The sequence below is a fragment of the Mchenga conophoros genome, linkage group LG7 (genome assembly GCF_057382185.1).
Source record: "Mchenga conophoros isolate Kocher_MC1m ecotype Shallow Benthic linkage group LG7, M_conophoros_male_GT1.1, whole genome shotgun sequence".
NCBI lineage: Eukaryota > Metazoa > Chordata > Actinopteri > Cichliformes > Cichlidae > Mchenga > Mchenga conophoros.
The window spans coordinates 13,056,520-13,076,969 of NC_140532.1; the positions used below are offsets into that span (position 1 = coordinate 13,056,520).

At 42.6% G+C, this 20,450-nt stretch overlaps 1 protein-coding gene across 1 annotated transcript in view; it reads left to right on the forward strand.

Annotated features, from left to right (window-relative positions):
- The window catches only part of roraa (RAR-related orphan receptor A, paralog a), a 187,284-nt gene that overhangs the window by 114,874 nt on the left and 51,960 nt on the right, over positions 1–20,450 (forward strand). The window contains exon 2 of the mRNA XM_085282177.1: positions 12,097–12,126. Within this exon, the coding sequence (XP_085138303.1) occupies positions 12,097–12,126 (30 nt within the window). The remainder of the gene's footprint in view (positions 1–12,096; positions 12,127–20,450) is intronic.

Consider the following 20,450-nt stretch of genomic DNA (forward strand, 5'->3'; position numbering starts at 1 on the left):
GTAAGCAAACTGGAAAAACCGATGGAGTGTGTGAATGAAAAAAAGAAGGAAAAAAAATCATTGTGCAGTTATGTCACTGTGACAAAGAAAATACGAGGGGGAGAGAGATTCCTTGAGTCAAGCCAGAGCAGCAAAGAGAAGCCCAAAACCTCTTGTCACTGTATGAAAAGAATAGCAAGACGACCCGTAGGTATTGGGCTGCTAGGTGCATCTCCTAACAAGCTGACTGTTCAAAGGCTTTTTAGTGCTCTAGAGAACATGAAAGGCATGTTTAAAAATTTAAAAGCCCGATCTGTTCCAGTGCTATGGAGCGGCAGAGGGAAGCAGATTTTTACGTCGCCATAATTCCCTAGTTGCATGCTTTGTAAATTAATTAAGATGTTTATGACAGCTGCTTGCACCTAATGGAATGCTTATAGAGTATGCTATTAATTATTACTGCTGGGCACGGCTGCAAGCTTTCATACTGCTGAGAATGTATGGCTGTGGCCGCAGTATAGACGTCGTCCCAGCCTCCACCTCACACCTCTCTCTTCACACTTCCAGCGAGAGTCAGTGGGCTGTCTGTGCATATGTTTCAGATGCCCACTGTGAGGTATAGTCAGACGGCGTGTTTAGCTCAATGCGTCACATTGTTGACAGCTGCATAAAACATGATGAATAAACATGTATTCCAGCGGTCAGCATTCCACAAAGTGGCGGTGCATTAGGCTTGTCATCTTCATCGATAGACTGACAGTGCTCTGATGTTTGTGCGGGGCATTTGTGCTGTGAACTGTCACTGACCTCATGAGCCTAAAGGAAGTTCATCCATTCGCTCCCTGCTGTTAACTTGGCCGTCGAGCGGGGAGCTGTTATAATTTCAGTAAGAAAGGAAGAATGAATATCTCGACAGCTATGCCCGTGAGTGTGAAAAAGCAAGTATGGCTGGCTAATTATAGTTTCTTTTCATATGACTTCACCACAAGTTCTTCCTCTGACATTGTTACGCAATGGCATAACAATAACACCATTGACAGCAGGAAGCTTTGCAGCAGCAAGATACCATAGGCAGCAAGTAGAAAATATAAATTGTGTACATTTTTTGATCACTGCACGAGCTCATTGTTCTCGAGGGCTGATGCGTACAAGCCGTACTTTTACTCTTTTGTTTTTAAATTGTGGTCTGAGATAAATAGTGAGTGTTTGATGTCATTTCAAACTTAGATCTGTTGTAGAGTATTTTTACTTCATTACATTTGGCAGCAATTACTTTGCAGATTAAGGCAAAAAATAACCCAAATAAGTCTTAACTTTAATGGAACATTTTTATACTGTAATACTGCAACTTTTGCAATGTTTGTTGCTTAAGACTTCCCTCTAGTTTCCACTTTTCTGTCATGATAAATCAACCTAAAACATGGTAATCGCAAATGCTAAACAAATGCAACCTGTAACAAAAAAGGAAGTGGAAACTACACACACACACACACACATATATATATATATATTAGGGGTGCAACGATACACAAAATTCACGGTTCGGTTCGGTTCGATACTTTGGTGTCATGGTTCGATATTTTTTCGATACAAAAAAATGTTCATGCCTTTTTAATTTGTCATTTATTAAAATTATAAATATATATTTTAACTCAAAAGTACAGTTTTTAAATTTAACCCTAACCCTTGTGCGCGTTTTTTATTTTGACAGCGAATGCGCACCTGCGGACCACTTATGTGCAGCCCTGGTTATTTAGCTCGTCATATTGCAGCCACAGAAATTCTTTTGTCCATGAAACCATAAAGCTGCACTTTCTTTTTGCCTTATAGTCTCATTTGTCATAACTTCTCCGTTTTGTGGTAAGCTTTTCTTTGGCTGTCACTTCTTCACCCCGACCTGTCTTATTTGGCTCAGCAGAACTAAAATATATATACTGCTACTTTTACACACGACTCACATAAGCTCAGCGATTCTCTGCGCGATCAACCTCTCACATGTTTAAGCTTGCTGCGGGAGATTTCACTTGTCATGTTTGCATAGTAACGATTAATAAGACGATGTCAGAGGAATTGGTGCACAAATTATCATCACTCACAGATCAGTGCTGTCATTGCAAAGTGAAAGCAAAAAAACAAGCGCAAATTCAAACGCGATTTCAATATGTCACATATTGACAGTGGCTCACCGATGCCAATGACATAATTACCCAGCTACATTTCTGAAAGAATGCAAAAGCATTGACATATATTTTTCCTACAATAGCCCGACGGGCAGGGCAGAGAGATTTTTGTAGCCCGACTGGAAAGATCGCTAGCTCCGGGACGTCGGGCTAGCGATTTTGCAAGCCCTGTATCTGATTGAGGAATCACTCATCTTTGGAAAAGAGAGTTTATTACAGAGAAATGTCTCTTTCCAAAATAAAAGCTATACTATCCGCTTCTTCTGGGCTATATTCTCAGCAGCATAAGGAGAATCATGTGCTAACAGCTGTCTAAATGACTCGGCTAAAGTTAGTAGCATGCTTGTTGTTTTTGTCTTTGCACTAGGATGATGTCGGCGTAAATGTGCAGTCATATTCGTTGTGTTCCCACTAGTGCTTTCAGGTTAATCTCGTTGAAATGACCTTAACGCCACAACACGGCAAATCTCCGTTAACGAGCTACCGCCGATCGCCCCGTGCATGGGGCTAGACGGCCAACACGTTAACGAGCTAACTGCGCTAACACACTAGTTCACACCAATGTAATTAAGCATTGCATGGCACATCCAACATACTGTTTTACTTTAGTCCATGACTCGCTTACCTTCAGAGTCATACGTCACATGAAAACCAAAATAATTCCAAACGCCAGATCTGAATGAGGGTGGGGGAGGTCCATCTTGCAAGGAGAGCTTAACTTCTGTCTCGCTAGCTTGCCCTGCGCTCTTCCTCCTGACTATGCTGTCTGTGTTGAGCGCTCAGTGGATCTGCGCTCGACAGTGCACCCTAGGCAGAGTAGTCGAACGCAGATTCACTGAGCGCTCAACACAGACAGCATCGTCAGAAGGAAAGTTGATAAAATAAATTACAAATGTTGTATTGTTCGATACATATGCGTACCGAACCGAAAGCACTGTATCGAACGGTTCAATATCGATACGAATATCGTTGCACCCCTAATATATATATATATATATATATATATATATATATATATTTATTCACATATATACAAAATGAAAGAAGGGACACTTTTGCTATCATCTGTCTAGTTACAGTCAGTGGGAAAATGGAGTATCCAGACAAGTGCACCCTATGGCGGCAACTTACCCAGGAGTCAGTGGGACAAATAAATAACGCTACGCAGCTCACTCTCTTCATTACACCATGTGAGGTAGATTTGTATCCCTCTATCCCCGCAGAAGGGAGGCATCATGTCTCTGCTCTGCAGAGCTTTATCCCGTGTTATCCTCCGATTACATTTACATACAGAATGCAGCAGGGAGGGAGAAGGCAACAAACTGAAGCACACTCCACCTGTACCACAAGAGGCAATGTGTGAAATATATATTCAGTCTTTCATCAACCACTTTATCTGCTGTGCATGGGTTATTTCTGTCTGCAACGCTTTGAAAAGGGAGCCAGAAGCTGTGATCTGTTCCGTTAACCGTAGTCCACCTCCACGGTTGCCCCGTTATCAAGTGTGGAGTGTATCTTTGTACTTAATAATAAAACTCTGTCTCCTGAAAAAAAAATACGGTGGATTTCCTTTATTTATTTTTGTTTTTGTTGTTGTTTCATGGAAAACGTATATTCTTCTCAACGAAACACATCGCAATTTAAAAACCCAAATAAGACAGTCACGTTGGTGTCGACATCCCGCAGACGTTCATCCTCTTATTTGTGTGTTTATTGTTTATTTACTTAAATATTCATTTTGGACTTTATTACTTTTGTTTCATTTTTAGTGTTTGTTTTGTTAGGTTAGGCTTAGGTACCAACCCGTTAAAGGCATCAGAAGCTTTTCTTTCGTTTTTTTGTTTTGGTTTGCTAGAGTGATGAGTCCCGGCCGTCTTATATGATTGGTTGACTGAAAAAATTCGACAGTGGGAAAGCAAAAAATATAAATGCCAAATATATGTTGATTAGGAATGTATTTTTGAAATGTAGCAAACAGATATAATCCTCAAGAAAATACATTTTCCCCTGAAATGTAAATGAGAATACGGCAGTGTCATTTTTAGGGCTCAGTAATGCCACCACTGACGAACTCCCTGCTAATAGCGCTATCTTTGATCTACATGGAGCATGGCGGGCTTACAGAACTCACAGGTTTTAATTATGAAATACATGAAAAATAGATGCTTCACTAAGTGCCGACCGTGACTTGCAGTGAATTACAGTAGCAGGGCGCTCGCTGGTTTGCCTCTGCCTTTCCTTCCTTTATGTCTTCCAGTGCCTCCAATACCTCCACTCGGGTCTCTCTCACTCAGTTTGTTACTGCAGAGAAGCAAAAAAGACAAGTCCATGATATTAATTAGTGGATTGACAGACTTGTAATTCATCTCAGAGGAAGTTTTCATTACATGGGAGGCTTCAGAGGGGCAGTTTGGCTTATTGGCAAGTGCTAAGACCAGACCTAATGGGGCTGCAGTTCCCTCCCTTTTGAGCAATTACAGCCAAGTCCTTATCAGCAGCGCCACGAGTCCACTGTTGTGGGACCTTGATTTCCACCACACTCGCATAGAGTGATCCTTCCCCGTAGACTCTTGTTCATTAGACAAGTGTGCAGTACTCTACTTTGCTGGATGAGAATTGAGACTGAGTGAGTGATGGTAATGAAAGGTTTCCTGTATGTTTCTGAGTCAGCCTTTATAGAGCTGATATTAGCTGACATTAGTTTGCCATCAAAGCTCTAGCCTCCTTTCTCCCTCCGTGATTATTCCAGCAGCCTTGTGTCTACAGTCTATTGACAGGCCCGTGCAGCTCCTGTAACAGCTTGTCACAAGCCGTCAGAGTCCATATAAACTTTAATCCTATCTTTCGATTCTATTCTTGAGATAATGCAAAATGCAAGCTCGGACATGGGAGTTGAATAAACAGATGCTGAACGGCGCTTCATCTGTTAAAATGACATATACCTCTGGCAAAAGCAGTCTAACACTGTGGTTTCCTGAAGTTGGCAGGTGGCCTGTGAATCATCTTTTGCAGCCTTGCAAGGAAAACCGAACACAGAGAAAAACAAAACAAGCAATCTCAAGTAAACTGTAGATCTGAGATGATCTTTATTTACCAGCTGTACGCTGCTTTTCATGAATATTTAAACTCTTCTGAATAGGTTAACCCAAGGGGGTTCATCTCTGTTGGCCAACTGTACTACTCTTACAAGCCATTATTGTTGTTACAAAGGAGGAAAAAAAAGGAGCATAAGTAGTGTGTTTGCCCCGGGAGCTGGAGGTAATTGTATCCCCTCCCCTTTAGATTTGCACCTGCGTGGAGATAAGGTAATATATTGTAACGTGAACGGGAATTTTAAAGTGTTGTCTGTGAGGCTGTTTTCTTCTATGCTGACAGAGCAAACGCTAACCTCAAAAGCATAATGTTATTATGGAGTTTTCTGTACGCACTGTGTAAATAAAAATTAAAGAATGGGCTCGATTATGTTATTTTATGGAGGAGCACCATTTGAAATAAGCATCCCTCTGACAGAGTAGGGTATCTATTTAAACTTTATGTAGTTAGAGCCTTTATATATAAGTGTAAACACAACCGGTGGTGGTCTCTCGTGCTGTTCTGTGCAGCTCCGTAACAGTAAAGTAAGTCAGGGTGGTCTGCTGAATGCGGTTTGTCTTTATTTATGGTGCGGGCTGAAAGGCTATTGGGTTTCATGTGTGGTTGAAGCTGGATCATTGGGAGATTACTGCTGGGCTGGGAACCGACAGCGCACAGAGTACACAGAGGCCTGCCTGTGCTGCTGGCCTCTCTCTGACCACTGCCCAGGGCTTTCCTGCATCCATCAGGCCCCCTGGGACCAGCCCGCACTCGGAGGAGAATTACTGAATAGTATGTTAGAGCCAAGATCAGAACGAACAACATCAGAGCTGCAGAAACATAACCATTTTGGGTTTTTTTTTTGGTTTTTTTACCTGCAGTACAGTACTAAGTCACAAAACAATCTAACTGAATTGGATGGCTCAGCAGTTGCAGATTGAGCCGTTTCTTGTGTATTTGTCGATGTTTCCTGACCCTTTTTTTTCCATTGCGATGTTTCTTGGGCTTTTGTGCATGTTGTCCATAAGTATAGAGCGCTGTGACTTTGCAGCCACACATGTTAGTAAAAAACAGTAAAACAAACCGTAACGTCATTCAGTAATAAGCAGTCTTCTGTATATTTATTGTTGGGTGCTATTTGAAGAAAAAAACAGTCATTTAACATTAAACATAAAGGAAACGGATGAGGTCTAAACACCAATCAGTAAAGAGGACACATAAATACACGATAGAAGGTAAACAGCTCTGGAAGGTGGCCCGTAAGAAAGATTCAAATCATGGAAAAAATATAATCGTCGAAAAACAATGTCATGATCCAAACACTACAATTTTAATTTAAATTATATCTAAATTATATAAATATTTTTAGGAATCTGCCATCACAATGCGTGTACCGGTCTTTTTAGAATACAGAGTTGGTGTCAAGGTGGACACTGTTCTGGATTCTGTCATTTTTTTCATCTTAACCTGTGCAGCGGTGTCTTACCAATAACAATAGCACTTATCGCAGCGTTCCCTGCGGTACAATTAAAATTCCATCAGAGTCTTCATTCTGCCTCCAAGCCATGCCTGCTGTTTTTTTGGCCCTCCTGGGCCACGTCAATTCCTCTGCTGCAATGTATAATTCACGAGCCACCAAACAGTACTGAGAACTCACCTGGAGACTTGCAGGCCTAGCAATGCAGAACTGCTCTGGGGGAGATGTTGCACATGAACCTGGGGGACATTTGTAAGGGTCGAGGTGCGCCTGACACGAAGCCTCAAGTCAGCCAGGGCTTCTCCGATCTCAGGGTCATCCTGATAATGTCGCTCTTCCTTTGGGATCTACCACCTTCACGTATCCTTTTATTTTTTCCTGACCTTTCTTCTTTCGTCTTCTGAAAGACAGTTGTGGTGTCCTCTAAAACTAATTTGGATGTATATCTTCTATTTGCAGACAATTCCATAGTGATGCAATGAAGTAACCTGTAGAGTCTCAGAGTGGTTGCTTTTATTTAAAACCAATTAGAAATGACCAGAAATAACAGCGCCTGGAGACAGAGAAGTCATTTTTCTTTGGGCCTCCCCAGAGAGTTGGCCTCTCCATGGATTAAGTGTTTTAGTATATTAGGGGGCAGCTGATTAGAATCATTGTGCTTTTTTAATCATTAAATTTTTGCATGTATAGTTTATAGCTGTATAATAGCTAATAAGTCTAAGTGTGTCACAGAAAAAGGGGCGGATTGTTTAAGTGACTTTGTGTATGAAAGTTTCAGAAAGACTGCCAAAGAGGAGCACTGAGGTTCTTGAATCAGCTAAACCACATTTTTTGACTTTTGATGAGACGAGCATTAATTTAAGAGCGACCTTGCATTATATCTTTATGCTTTTAACAGCGCTTTGTACTGTCTAACCCGCTATGTTAGTTTTTCCCCCTTTAATGCATTCATGGATTGCTGACTACCTAAATGAGTCACCTAGCCCACTGAATATTCTAATTTCCTCCAAGCCTGAATTTGTACCACTGTTGAATTTCTTAAAAGCACAGCTCCAAAGATCACGTTTCCTAAATGATTCGAGCCGCTCGTTGGAGCTTTGTGATGGCTAAGAAGAGCAACACATTAATTATTTCTAATTATTTTCTCTCAGGAATGTAGCAGCAATTTGTTAATTGGGCAGGTAGCAGCAGTCAAGAGATGGACCGCTGAACGCGACCACATCGATCATTCTTAAGATGTTCGTCTTACCCACCATTATTAACCAGCAACCTCAGGAGTAGCCTAAAATTAACAGTCCCATACAGCTGCCATCATTAAGACAATAAGCAAACGTTCCATTATGATCTGTGTTTTTCTATCTTCGAGGCCATATTAACTAATTAACTGTGGAGAGTGGATACTGCTAGCATTCCCAAGGCCTATGGTATTGACCCGTAATTCCAGTAGGTGTCTAGCCAGTCCCTCACTGGACCCTCACTGCCTCCTACTGCAATTGGGTCTGCAGCGGCGGCGCCGTCCTTGTGTGCGGCGGGCGTGCAGCAGCGGCATGTGGAGCAGGCAGCGGGAAGCGAGCCTCCCTGTCTCCCCAGACTGAACAGTGAATGAGGATAAGTGAGGAGCACCAGTCAATGAATCAAGCAGCAGGAAGGGAGCAGCCGGGGGGGGAGTGTGACGTCCCCACGGGAGAGGCCTCGCATTAGGAACTTCCTCGTCTGTGTGTTTCTGGCACAGGTTAAATGGATCGCTCCCATTAGCGCGCTGAGAGGACAGCTCCATTATATGAAGGAGACTGTAACTTTGAATGTCATGGTGCAACAACCCCAGAGCACGCCTCGTCTACCAGGGAGGCAGGGTGACAATAACCATCCATGATAATCATTCCCTGTCAGGCTTTAAGGAACCTGAAATTATGACGTACAGCCTGCCGTGTGCCTCAGACTTCATTACAGTGCTGTCACTTTGAGTCGCCTGCGATGGCACCGCACTCCACAGCCGGCTGCAGCGCTGTGACTGCCAAACCCCCGACTCACTCTCCTCCTGTTTAAGTGGCATGTTTACAGGATGTGTGCCCCCCTGCAGATAGATGTGGTGGAGGCTAACCTCCAGTCGTTTGCACGGTACCTCTCTTCCTCTATAGCATAGGCAGTGTCTCATGAGAACAAATGCTGAATTGTTTACCCAGGCAGGGGAAAGTATGACTGATCAAAGGCAGCGAAGAGTGTCCCTCCTTCCACTGTGACAAATGTATAATTTAGAAATTGGAATTCAGCTACAAGTTCACACAGGCAACAGCCTTTTAACTTGAATTTCTATTAACGCTCATAAACGCGCACAGTAGATGTTTAGAAAAGAAAATCCACAAGCTATACGTCTGTTTATAGCAGCCTGTTTATCAGCCAAGGAGAGTTTCACCTCCAGACTGACCTCTGAACCTGCCATCCAGTGGAGAAGACAGGAGCTGGCAGGCATTGCCAATGTCAGTGCCCAGAGCTAACTCCTTCTTTCTCACCGCCTGACTCATTCATTGGCTTTGTGGCCCCTTCTCCTTGCCACCTCCAATCACAGGGTTTTGAATGACACATAGAGGAGGAAGTGGGCCCACTAACCTCCCCTCCTACTTCTTCTAACCTGCATAGCAACAGGAAGGATGAGCCTTTGTCTGTATGGTGATAGTTTTATATCAGCACCCTGGAAAATATTACCGTGGGAGTAGTTTTGTTATCATTAGGCGTGCTGCATTAAGTAGATGGGAGTAGCACAGTAGTTGGTTGGAGCCCTTATTATTTACAGTGCAAATAATACAAGCTCTGCTGTCTTACCAGTTTCTGTGTTTCTCTCACTTTACTTACATTTACAGGCACAATATGTCTTTGGCTTTTGTCATTTTCAGCACATCTGGCTTATTTACAGTAACAAACCTGATAGCGAGTAAGCTGTGAAATTGTTGTTGTTGTTTTTAACTGTTTCTAGGAAATGTTTGCGTGAGAACACACACCAAAAGCATGTTGTAAACATTTCTACCGACTGCATATTATCATCTGCTATCAGTAAAAGTTTCATAATAGGTTATCGTGTGTGGAAAAAAACGAGGCGACTGCAGGATGATTTAAATAATGCAGTTTTTCAAACACGCTGGAAATGCACTCGATAGGATTTTTTTTTTTGTTGTTCCAAGTGAGCACACAAAAATTTTGGTGATAAGCTAAACAAAATGGTTTACTTCTGAAAATACCCTAAAACCTTTTATGGCAAATTCCCCTTTTGCATGGAGTTGACTTAATGAAGCATTTATGTGGTAGGCACAAGAGTGAGAACTGCTCTGCACCGAGTTCATGACGGCTTCAGTGTATCAGCTAGGCAATGAAGCAACGTAAAAATGATCAGGCAGGCAGACTGCAGCGCTGAAAACTTGAGTTTTAGAAGCATACGTCCTCACGTGAATGGTTTCTTCTTGACTTTGACTGCGAAATAGTCAGTGACAGCAAAGCATCTACTCAACATTATCAGTGTGGTCTGTGTGGCTAAAGCTGGGTGAAAGCCTCCACATGTACTGTATGTACACACCCTCACACAAGCTGTTTCTTTCACTTCCTCTGTCACAAACATTTCACAAAGCAAAGGGTTGTTTACAACTTTAAGTTCTCCAGCCAGGCCACCACACTTTTGTTAACACTTCAGAAGATGACAGATGAAAGCTGGAGGCAGTTGTTTTAAATTCTCTGTAACTTTTTGCATATTCTGTATGTTTTATGCATTTTGTAGATATATCGTGCCCTTAAATCAAATAATATCTTATATGTGTCATTGACCACACTCCTCTTGAAAGCTGTGAAGTGTCTGTTTTATGCAGTAGCGTAGGCTCTGACAGAAAGCCACCCTGTTTGCTCTTTCGGTTTCTGCTAAGCACAGCCACTGTGTTCCTTCGTAGGTTAACGAGTTGTCTTAACCATCAGCCAGTTAGCTGCTTGATACAGTCCTTTGCAGCTGCCTTGTGCATAAGCTGAAGCTTAGAACAGAAGCTTTGACACTGCTGGTTTTTAATGAACCATCAGGTCTCGCTGGCTCCCATGTCATCTGATTTTAGTGCAGAATTAAGACTCGAGTACTGTTTATTTTCTTCTTGCGTAATGTCACAGTTGGAGAGAACAGAAGCTTTTGGCCCTGAGCAATGGAACAATGCTAGCTCCATCACAGGCTGCTGGCCCCTAGGTGACGGCTTTCCCTCTTCCTGCTCAGTGGAGTTGATATCAGCTATGTGTTTCTCTGTGTATGTCTATAGGAGACCGAAGGGCTTATTTGTTTTCCCCCTCGTTGCACTTTGACTCGTTTCCCCTCAAACGTGTCTCAAACATTGTTATCTCTGGCCAGACGCCTTTTTTCACAGAGAGTTATTGAATCATGTCAACTTGCCGTCCCCCGAGTTTCAAATGCAAGCTGTAGAAAAATTAGCCATTGCTTCCGCATGACAAGTGGGATCTATTAGTGTGCTCTCGTCCTGCAAAGCATGAGCATCTTAGGGGCCGCAGGGGACCTCGGCTGGCTGTGTGCTTGTCCGCGTCAGGCTCCTGGGGCATTAGACCAATGTTGCAGACAGGAGAAGGAGCCAGAGCCAAAAAATTAAAAAAAATAAAAACCCCAAAGTGGCTCACTCAAGGAGCTGACACCTGAAGTGGTGAAGATGGGAAGTATAAGTTGCAGTTGCAGTACAGCCCAGGTTTGACTCAACCTGGTCAGACTGCCTGCTTCTTATAAGCCGTTTGTACCCACATTGGCACTGCTTATATCTGTTCTATAGTGTATCCAATCGTTTCTCTCTTTGATCATGTTACAGTTTTTAAAATGGAGACTCTGTCACACATTAAGAAGGGAGTTTTTGTGAGCCATCTCTTTGCCTCCTGAGCCGGTCAGACGAGCGAGGGCTTACAATTTATTTACAAAATAACTTCAAAAATCCCTTTTGTATTGAAACCGTTTAAATAAAGGATTGGCTAACATTAAGGTCAAAATGCCTTTATCTCCCTCAGGGCCAGTGGCTTAGTCATGCACTCGGACCCAATCGGAGAGGAGACTCAACACATTAGCATTCCAAATGTTTTTTTTTCCTTTAGTTTGAAATTTTATTCACTGCCTGAAGAAAATGGGGTTTCAGCCACCTTGTCATAGATGTTGCTATAGAATGGCCCTAAGTTAAACACCAGCCTACACACATAATTACTCAGGGCCACCTAAGTGACCTTGGTCTGTTGCAATCTGTTGCAACACAGGGTTTCCTTCTTTGCTGCTGTTATCATATTATAAGTTATTAATAAGAGCCCCATGTGAATAGTTCATGTCATTTGTTTTTTTAAATATATTTTCTCATTTTTATTTGCTTTTTTTCTTCACAGGTATCTCAGTAACAAAGAAGACACATACTTGTAAGTACAATTTTTATTAATGTGGTTTTTATTCTACTACAATTTTAAGACGGTAAAAGTGATACTTAATTCAAAGAAGAATCCCATACTTAATGTGAAAAACAACAACAAACAACCCCTTGCCTCATGTATAGTGGAGATGGTGAGCTCATTATGTTTGTGTCTATGTTGACTCTTTTTCATCATTGCCTATAAATGTGCTGTTGTCTGCCTACTACTGTCATAAATCAAGGCCTTCAATTAGATTTCTGTTCATCCACTTTCACTGTTTTGTATCTCTCCGTCTCCATACTGGAGAGAATATGATGATAACCCCAGAGAGGAAATTAAAATGCTATGCAGTCTTATGACTGCTTGGTAATCATGCACATTTGAAGCAGACAGTGTGGTGAAGCACCTCTTTGTTTTCTGCAAGGCCTTGCAGCTGAAAAACACGGATGTGGTGCAGCGTGGTGGTTTCTAACCTCTGAGGCTGCATTAACTACCAGACTTTGTGTTCTTCAAGTGCAGATCCTATCACTAAAATTGAAAGATACAGACACTGTATGTGACACATGTATCACATGCTAGATGCAAGGCTCCTTTTGTGCAATACAACAATAGTACACAGCCTTTTCTTACCACCGCTGCCTTTTCAATTTCGGTGCGCTTATGAAGAATTGATGAGCAGTCAAACCTGCAGAAATCAATGATTTCCAAGAGATTTGTACTGTATTTTGACACATGTGAAGTGCAATCGAGAAAGCATGTAAAAACGCTTTTGTGCGGTGTTCTGCAGTGTGTCTGTGCATGCGTGTACATCCATATGTGTGTTCATACCCCACTGTGTGAATGGAAGAAACTAGCCCTGAAGGCTATCCTTTCTCTCTGATCACTCTGATGAAACTTGTGGAGAGGGAAGGCCAGGGGGCTTTTCTGTAAGAGCGGTCGGAGTGTTTCAGATTGTGAGAGGCTGCATCTCCCCCTGTTAAACACCCCGGCTCTTTCTTACATCAGACAGCAGGGCAAAGGGATATGATCTTCAGTGCTAGACAGCTCTACCTTACTCAAACAGCCCCGTCAAAACAGCAGCATGGTTGTGTGTTAAGCTATTTGCTTGCCTGGAGGGGCTATGGTATTTTTTTAAATTTATTTATTTATTTTTTGATGCGTGTGTCAGTGTTCATGTTTGTGTCAGGATATCTTCAAGGTAGAACAGAAACGCTTTGACCCGCCACCCACCACCCCGCTATCTTAATTAGTGCGGCGCTAAGCACCTCTACACTGGAAGGGGGCTCAAATCAAAGAGCATGATTTAGGAGTCTTGGGTTCAAAGCCCTGGGCAGAGACTGGACTACGCTGTCTCATTTCAGTGAGAAATATTCAAATCTTATCCATGTGCGGAAATCAAAGTAAAGCCCCTTAACAAGTAGTTGATTGCTGTGCCTTACAGACAGGAAGCGGCTGTGGAGCCTCGTCAGAGCTGCGTGCACAAGAAGAAGTTCAAGGGCCAGTTAATGGTCATTGAGAATGCGGGCGGGCGGACGGTCTGAGAAGCCTGGTGATTATATGGCTGGTGGAGTAATAATGAGGGAGATGGCTCTGCCCTGCATGGTTATAGCCAAGATGTAGATCTATTTCTGTTCCCGGAGTGAAAACATTGGCTTCCCCAATACGCCAGTCCGCGCTGCCACGCGTAATGTGAGCTTGGCAGCCTTGATTTCATGTGCATATGTGTGCAAGTATGTTAGTTTCTGTGTGTGTGTTTAGGAGGTCTTCTCGGTCCAACCCGGACCACAGGGATGGGCTGTGTCTCTGACTAACTCCCCACTCTGCCTGAGTGATCAAACTGCTGGAAGCTCCCCGCCATGCCAGTCCCCTCATCAATATAAATTACAGGGGCAGCTGTTCACTGGCAGACTCCTCTCCTTTCCTCGCCTCTCCTCTCCTCTCGTCTCTTCTCCTCTCCTCTCCTCTCGAACCCCCTTCATCGCTAATCATTGAGCCATCAGAAAGTGAAGTATTCTAGATGAAAACAGATACTTATATCATTGTGTCATTGACTGTAATGTCCTCTCCCCATTCAGGACTTACATAGATTTATTGTCTGAGCCTCTTTATCTGTCTCCCCCTTTCTTTCTTCATTTCCTCAAAGGGGCTGTCCCTCGCCATCACTTCTTCTTACAACAAAGCTTCAGTTCTGAGCAAGAAGTCAGCTGTGGTTTTCCTGCACCTTTCCCTGGCAGTTTTACATCTGTTTTATGGACTCTCTGAGTAGCAGTTGATTTACGCACTTGTGACAAATTAAAGGAAAACCCCGAACGCGTAACGTCTGATTCAACAGCGCTTTTGTATGCTGTTGGGGGATTTTGCTGGCTCCACTTGTCCTTGCTATAACCCCCCAGCACATTTCTTGTTGGTTTTTCCCTTTCATTTCTCCTTCCATCTTTATGTCTCAAACTGCCCATGTCAGGAAGAGGTGACAGTAAAAGATAATTAAATTTTGCACTTTTTCCCCCTCTTGCGTTGATGTTGGACACCAGATATGTCTCTTCACCTTCTTCTACCTCAGCGGGGCTGTTTTGCTGTGAGATGACTTTCTGTTTGGACCTGTTGAGAGAGATGGTGTGGAGCGGAGGCTCAGATGCAATAGCTGATTACACTGAGATTAGGCGTCTCACCTCTAATCTACCATCAGCAGTCTGGGTCTCACAGCTCGAATAGCAGAGCACTAGCTAACACATACACACGCAGGTTGTGTGGACAGGATGCTCTTGCTTGAACAGAGCAGATCTCATGATTACTTAGAGCTAATCCTCCCTGTCTTTCTCACTTGCAGCTATAGATTTACAGTATACTGATTGTTTGATGACTGTTCAGACCATAATTCGCAGCAAGACAAAGATCTGCAAATCCACTTGTAGTTGCACAGCTTTATCTATGAAAGCATAAATAGAACATCCATAACAATATAATAACACCCAAATATATCTAAATAACAGAACCATCAGACAGCCAGCACAGAAAATTTTTAAAAGTAGAAAACTCTTTGTATAGCTAATTTAGCTGAAAAATATATTATTCTTAATTAATCCTGTCATGGTATTGTGATATATTTATCAGTGTTTACATTATTATACCAGTGTCAGTGTGTAGCAGTCTATGTGTAATATATCTGACTGGGAATAGACTTACCAGAGGGAGGCAGTAGTACAAATGTAACCCGGGGAAAGGAGAAAAAGAGACAGACGATTTCCTTTCATCGGTCCACAGATACATTTTGGAGAGCCCCGCGTTTCTTTTCCCCCCTCACCCTATATTTATCTCCATTGTGTTGGTAGACTTCTCGCACTGATTGAGAAACATGGCCTTGCTCATGAATCATCATTTATTTACTAGCAGCTTTTATTGAGTTTCTCTCGTCAGCGATGTGCATTCACATACTAATAGTACGGCTAATCTGTTCCAAAAGAAACCCGATGATTCAGACTCGTCTGCGCTGCTTTCAGTTCCAAGTTACAGGGAAATTATATCGCCCATTGATGCGCTCTCAAAGTTATAAGAGTCTGTAGACTTCATGTCTTTGTTTTGTGTGTGGGGTTTTTTTTCTTTTTACAGAACACTCTTAAAAGTTGACTGATACATGTTTTTTAAAAATATGCTAACAGCCTTATTAATCCCAATAATGCAGTCTGTCTTCACATAACACAATGACAGTTTTCCCCTTGTGAAGAATCTACTTTATTAAAAAAAAAATGCCATGGCAGATCCGGCTTGGATGTCTGAGTTGTAGAATGTTAATGCACTGGCTCTGTGAGTCGAGGTATTTTCAGCTAATCAAACATGAGATTTATGGTACTTAATAGTGCTGTACATTGCCAATTTAGGAGAATAATATGTCCCAGTTGCTGTCTAATTTTGCTTGGCAACAGGCGCACTCCTGTGGAATCGCCCAGGGCAGTGTGAGTTGTCTCTGCATAGCTCAGTGTTCCATGCTCAGTGGTTGTTTGAAGGTATTTCATCACATTGTTGCCTTGATTCAGCTCTGTGGGGATTTGTTAGTTGCACTCATGTGGGAAGTGCATCCAGTACATTGTTAAGCTAGGGCTGATAATGAAGATCAGCCAGCCAGAGTCCCCTGAGCTAAGCGGAGAGAGATAGTCTAGTGAGACGCGCTGCTACAGACATAGTGGAGCAGGACGAGCGCACGCAGCAATACGTACAGACACAAAGGATTCATCAGCACAAAAACATACAACACCGAACCGCGCTGTACTGTGGTGCACTGAAAAACACAATGCAGTACAGAGTATTGCATAGGTAGATTATGAAATCCATTATAATCTGTTCTTCTTACCGGCCATTTTCCTGAATTTGTTAAATTGGCATTATGATGTTTAAACATTAGTTGAGCAATAACGCAGTCATTTTAATGTTGTGGGGGGTTTTTTGGGTTTTTTTGTTGGATGTGAAATTGACAATAAAAAGGGCCTCACAACACACCGCCTCTATTTCACTGGAAAGTTATTTGATTCTCAGCATGGTACTAGAACTGGTTGTTTCCTCTTCTCCCACAGCAACATTGAATGTTTAAATTGACACAATATTTTTCTCTCTCTGTGTACTGTAGGTTATGTTTTCGTCTTACTCTATTTGTTTGTTCCACAAAGGGAGTATTTTCTTTTTGGAAATTTTGGTTTAATCTATAATAGATGGCTTTTTTTTTCTGAAATAGGTCAGTGTAATCACAACAGTGAGGGATGGACAGTCACTGTAACAGGGAAATCAATAGAGCTATCTATTTGTCGTAAACCAGGCCAACATGATTTTTCTCTATTTTTTCCCTCCTGCCTTGTCTTTTCCTCTCCAACTCAATATGGCAGGTCCTCATTTTTCAGTAAAAGCATTACGTCTGCCATTTTGTAAAATTGCAAATGGCCTTTTGTGCGTGCACTTTCTTTGCATAAGTTTCTGGATGTAAAGTCTCTTCGTCTTATCACCTCCGAGGGGCCCTGCTTGTTTTCTAAGGGGAAGTGTGGTGAGGGGAGCCGTAGGGGTGCAAGACCGCTTCTTGTCGGGGGGGTTGCTCTGCTTTTGTTGGCGCATAATCTGGTTCTTCTCGTGGTGCCGGCTCTTTCAGAAAATTTGAGCTTGAGTGAAGAGACACCTCGTCAGCTTTTCCTCACCTTTTTTTCTTCTTCTTCCTTTTGTGTCTCACACAAAACCGAAAGCACTGTCTTGAAGCGTTGTCAGACTGGAAAACAAGAGTAAGTGACATGTGACAAGGACACAATGCTCGGATGGGCCAGCCAAAGTAAGTGGCCCCATCTGCTGCGGGCGATTTCTCTTATGCCGGCTGTCTGCCGCCTCAGGTGAAAGGGGCCAAGGAGCGAGGGGCTGTGCTGGGATGGTGGCTTCTGCCAGGCGAAGCAGTTGGCATGGCTGGGAGGGCACAGCTGGCCTCTCGCTCGCTGCGGCACGCAGTCAACCAGCATTTGCAAAAGTGCAGGTTAGCCGTCTCTCATCGGGTTTCCAATGCCTCATCACTTTCCTATGGTGTATACACATTCGGCATAGGACAGGAGTGTCAGCATGTAATGAAAGGTTTGATTCATGGAGGGCGACAGCTGCAGAGGTCACAGAGCTCTATAAGATATGATCCTCACTAATGCTGATGGGGAAATTTTAAATGATGGGTCCATAATTTGACGTGCCTTCCTCAGCTTTCACTGAGCTCTTCATTGATCAGTGTGTTTATAATATTGTTGGTCTTTTCATAGAAGTTATGCAAAAGGAAAGTGAAGCAAAATCAATTTTCTACTCTTTTCAATTTTTTAGCAATAAAAATCGACAGTTTCGTGCATTAACAAAAACAAATATAAACAAATATGTGCCATCAAAACAGCTACTGCATCATGAAAGGAAAAAAGATAATTTCAAGTGAGGATCAGAACTTGACAACAAATAAGCTGTTCAAAAAGTAAAGGAGAGGAGGGAAAATAAACTTCCTACACAGAGACGAAAGCAGACGAGCTCACAAAAGCTTTTGGTGATGTTATACATTGACATTTGTGCTGATCGCATTGTGCCCATTTTGTTGAATCTGCTTTATTAGAGGAATGCTGTTTTTTGTTTTTTTTTCCACGTTGCTATTAATTTGTGTTTCTGTGGGTGTGCAGCGCGAGAACAGAGAGATGTGGTTAACCCATTGTGAAGTTAGCCGTCATCATTAAGATTCAGGAGATAACAGGCATGCGGATTTCTACTGCTCAGCATTATAGGATCCCAGACATCAAAGGCAGGTTTTCATTCTACTGTGTCTGCTGCATGGTGAAGGAAAGAAGAAGAAAAAAACAGGTAAGGAGATATGGAGTCAGGAAAATAAAGCAGATTTTGAGTGGAAAGGAGCGCGTGTATACTGTACAGAGGTATGCAGAGGCAGGTGACACAATGCTCAGTGATCTGTTTGATGCCTCAGATGGTCCCTCCTGCATAGTTAGCCCTTTGCTAAATTGGCATCCACTCTGATTAAGTGGCACAGCCCTTAATAACACCATGGTTGACCTCAAACTGGCTTACTTTTAAAGATCAAGTTCATTCCTCAATGTGGTCATTAAAGTTCAGGTGACTCAAAACAATTCATTTGTGTTGTTTTGGTCATTATTTGCCATCTCTGTATTTTTACCTGCAACACAATTTTCTGTGTATACCTCCTCCTTTCATTTGTAATCGATATATAAAAGTGCTGTGAATATTTTTTTTCTTTGTACAAATCTTGTAATAGTATTTCCAGGTCTGTTACACAGATATAACAATGAAGTTCCCCTTAATTCAGATTACTTTGTCAGTCAGCGTGGTGCCATTATGTGCCATTACATCAGTGTGAGCTGTTCTACAGTGAGAGTATTGAATGTACAAGAGCGAGAAATACGCTGTTCTCCAGTATTGTGCTGGATTACAGAATCAAGGTCGACTCACAAGACACAGAGCAGCATTATCCCTTAATCCTGTGTTTTGGTTTCAAATAGCCTTTTTACACCTAATCTTCACAAGTAAAATGACAAACATGAATACAGAGGTAGGTATTTAAATGTGCATTACCTGCAATGTTAAGGTCAAAGGCTTACGCTGACTCAAAGTGGCTGTATATTTTGTGACGGAACAGACAGCCATTTGTTATTTTGTTGCTGCTTTATTACGGAATACTAGGGAGTCTTGTGATGAAATTCCCGCAGGGAGTTTCAGATGGGTAAGTGTGGGAACTTTTTATCCAAACTGCGACTCGGAGCTTGTTTGTTTTTGTGCCATTTTCTTTGTAAAAACGTTCAATGAAAATAAGATTTCCGCCTCACTTTAACCTCTCAACAAGTTGTGGCTTTCCATACTTGGCCGCTCAGAGGACGGGCTTCACTGAGTCAACAGATATAGCGACTATAGCGAAGGCTGTGCCTCCCCTTGACCAAACTGGTCTTAGTGTGTCCGTCAGGCTCAGCTGTGGCAGAGCTGGAGGAAACTTAAAGGTGCTGTGAAAGACTAAAAGTGGGCCAGCCGCTGCTGCCTCCTGTTGACCTACCTTGTTCAGAGGGTCCAGGTACAGACTGATGACAGGACTCCTCCTCAGCGGACCACATTACTAATGTGTGAGGGTGCAAGAGGAACACATCCAATGATGAATCACTCCCCTGCACCCATGGCATCCTCATAAGTCAAGAGTAAAAGTGTTGAGAGTGCGCTCAGTAAAGAGATCCTTCGCACTGTCCACCGTAGAGCAGCTCGATCCCGGTCCGCTGGAAGAAGGGAAAGGGGGAAGGCTAAGTGGTGCACATCACGCATAGCCTGAAGATCTCCCTCAATCTTGAGGAAAAACATTAGTCCCTCGAGTGGGTCACTTGTTTTTTTTAAAGCTCATAGAACTCAGGAAAAGTTACTTTCATGCTTGACCAGAGCTGTATTTTAATAAATGAGAGTAATCTACATTGTGTTGATGTGGAATGCCTCCCTGGACCTACATTACCAGAAGTCACAGAGAGAACATTAAATGTGTGTTAGTTTAAGCTAAAAGGGTTTTCTTCTGAGGAACAAAAAGGCGCTCCCTCATTATTCACTTTGTTGTTTCAGAACTTTGTGTGTGTTTTTTCTTTGGAAACAACTTTTTGGATGCAAATCTTGTACATCAGGTTGCTCCTCTGTTGTCTTCTTCTAGCTTTGAGCCAGAAGGTTAAACTATTTTAGTTTACACGCCTGCCTCCCCCTAGAGCTGATGTCAGGCTTTACTGGTGATGTTGGGGGAGTGAGTAAGTTTGGCGCTAGGTAATACATCACACACACCAGGGGGTCTCCCTGGT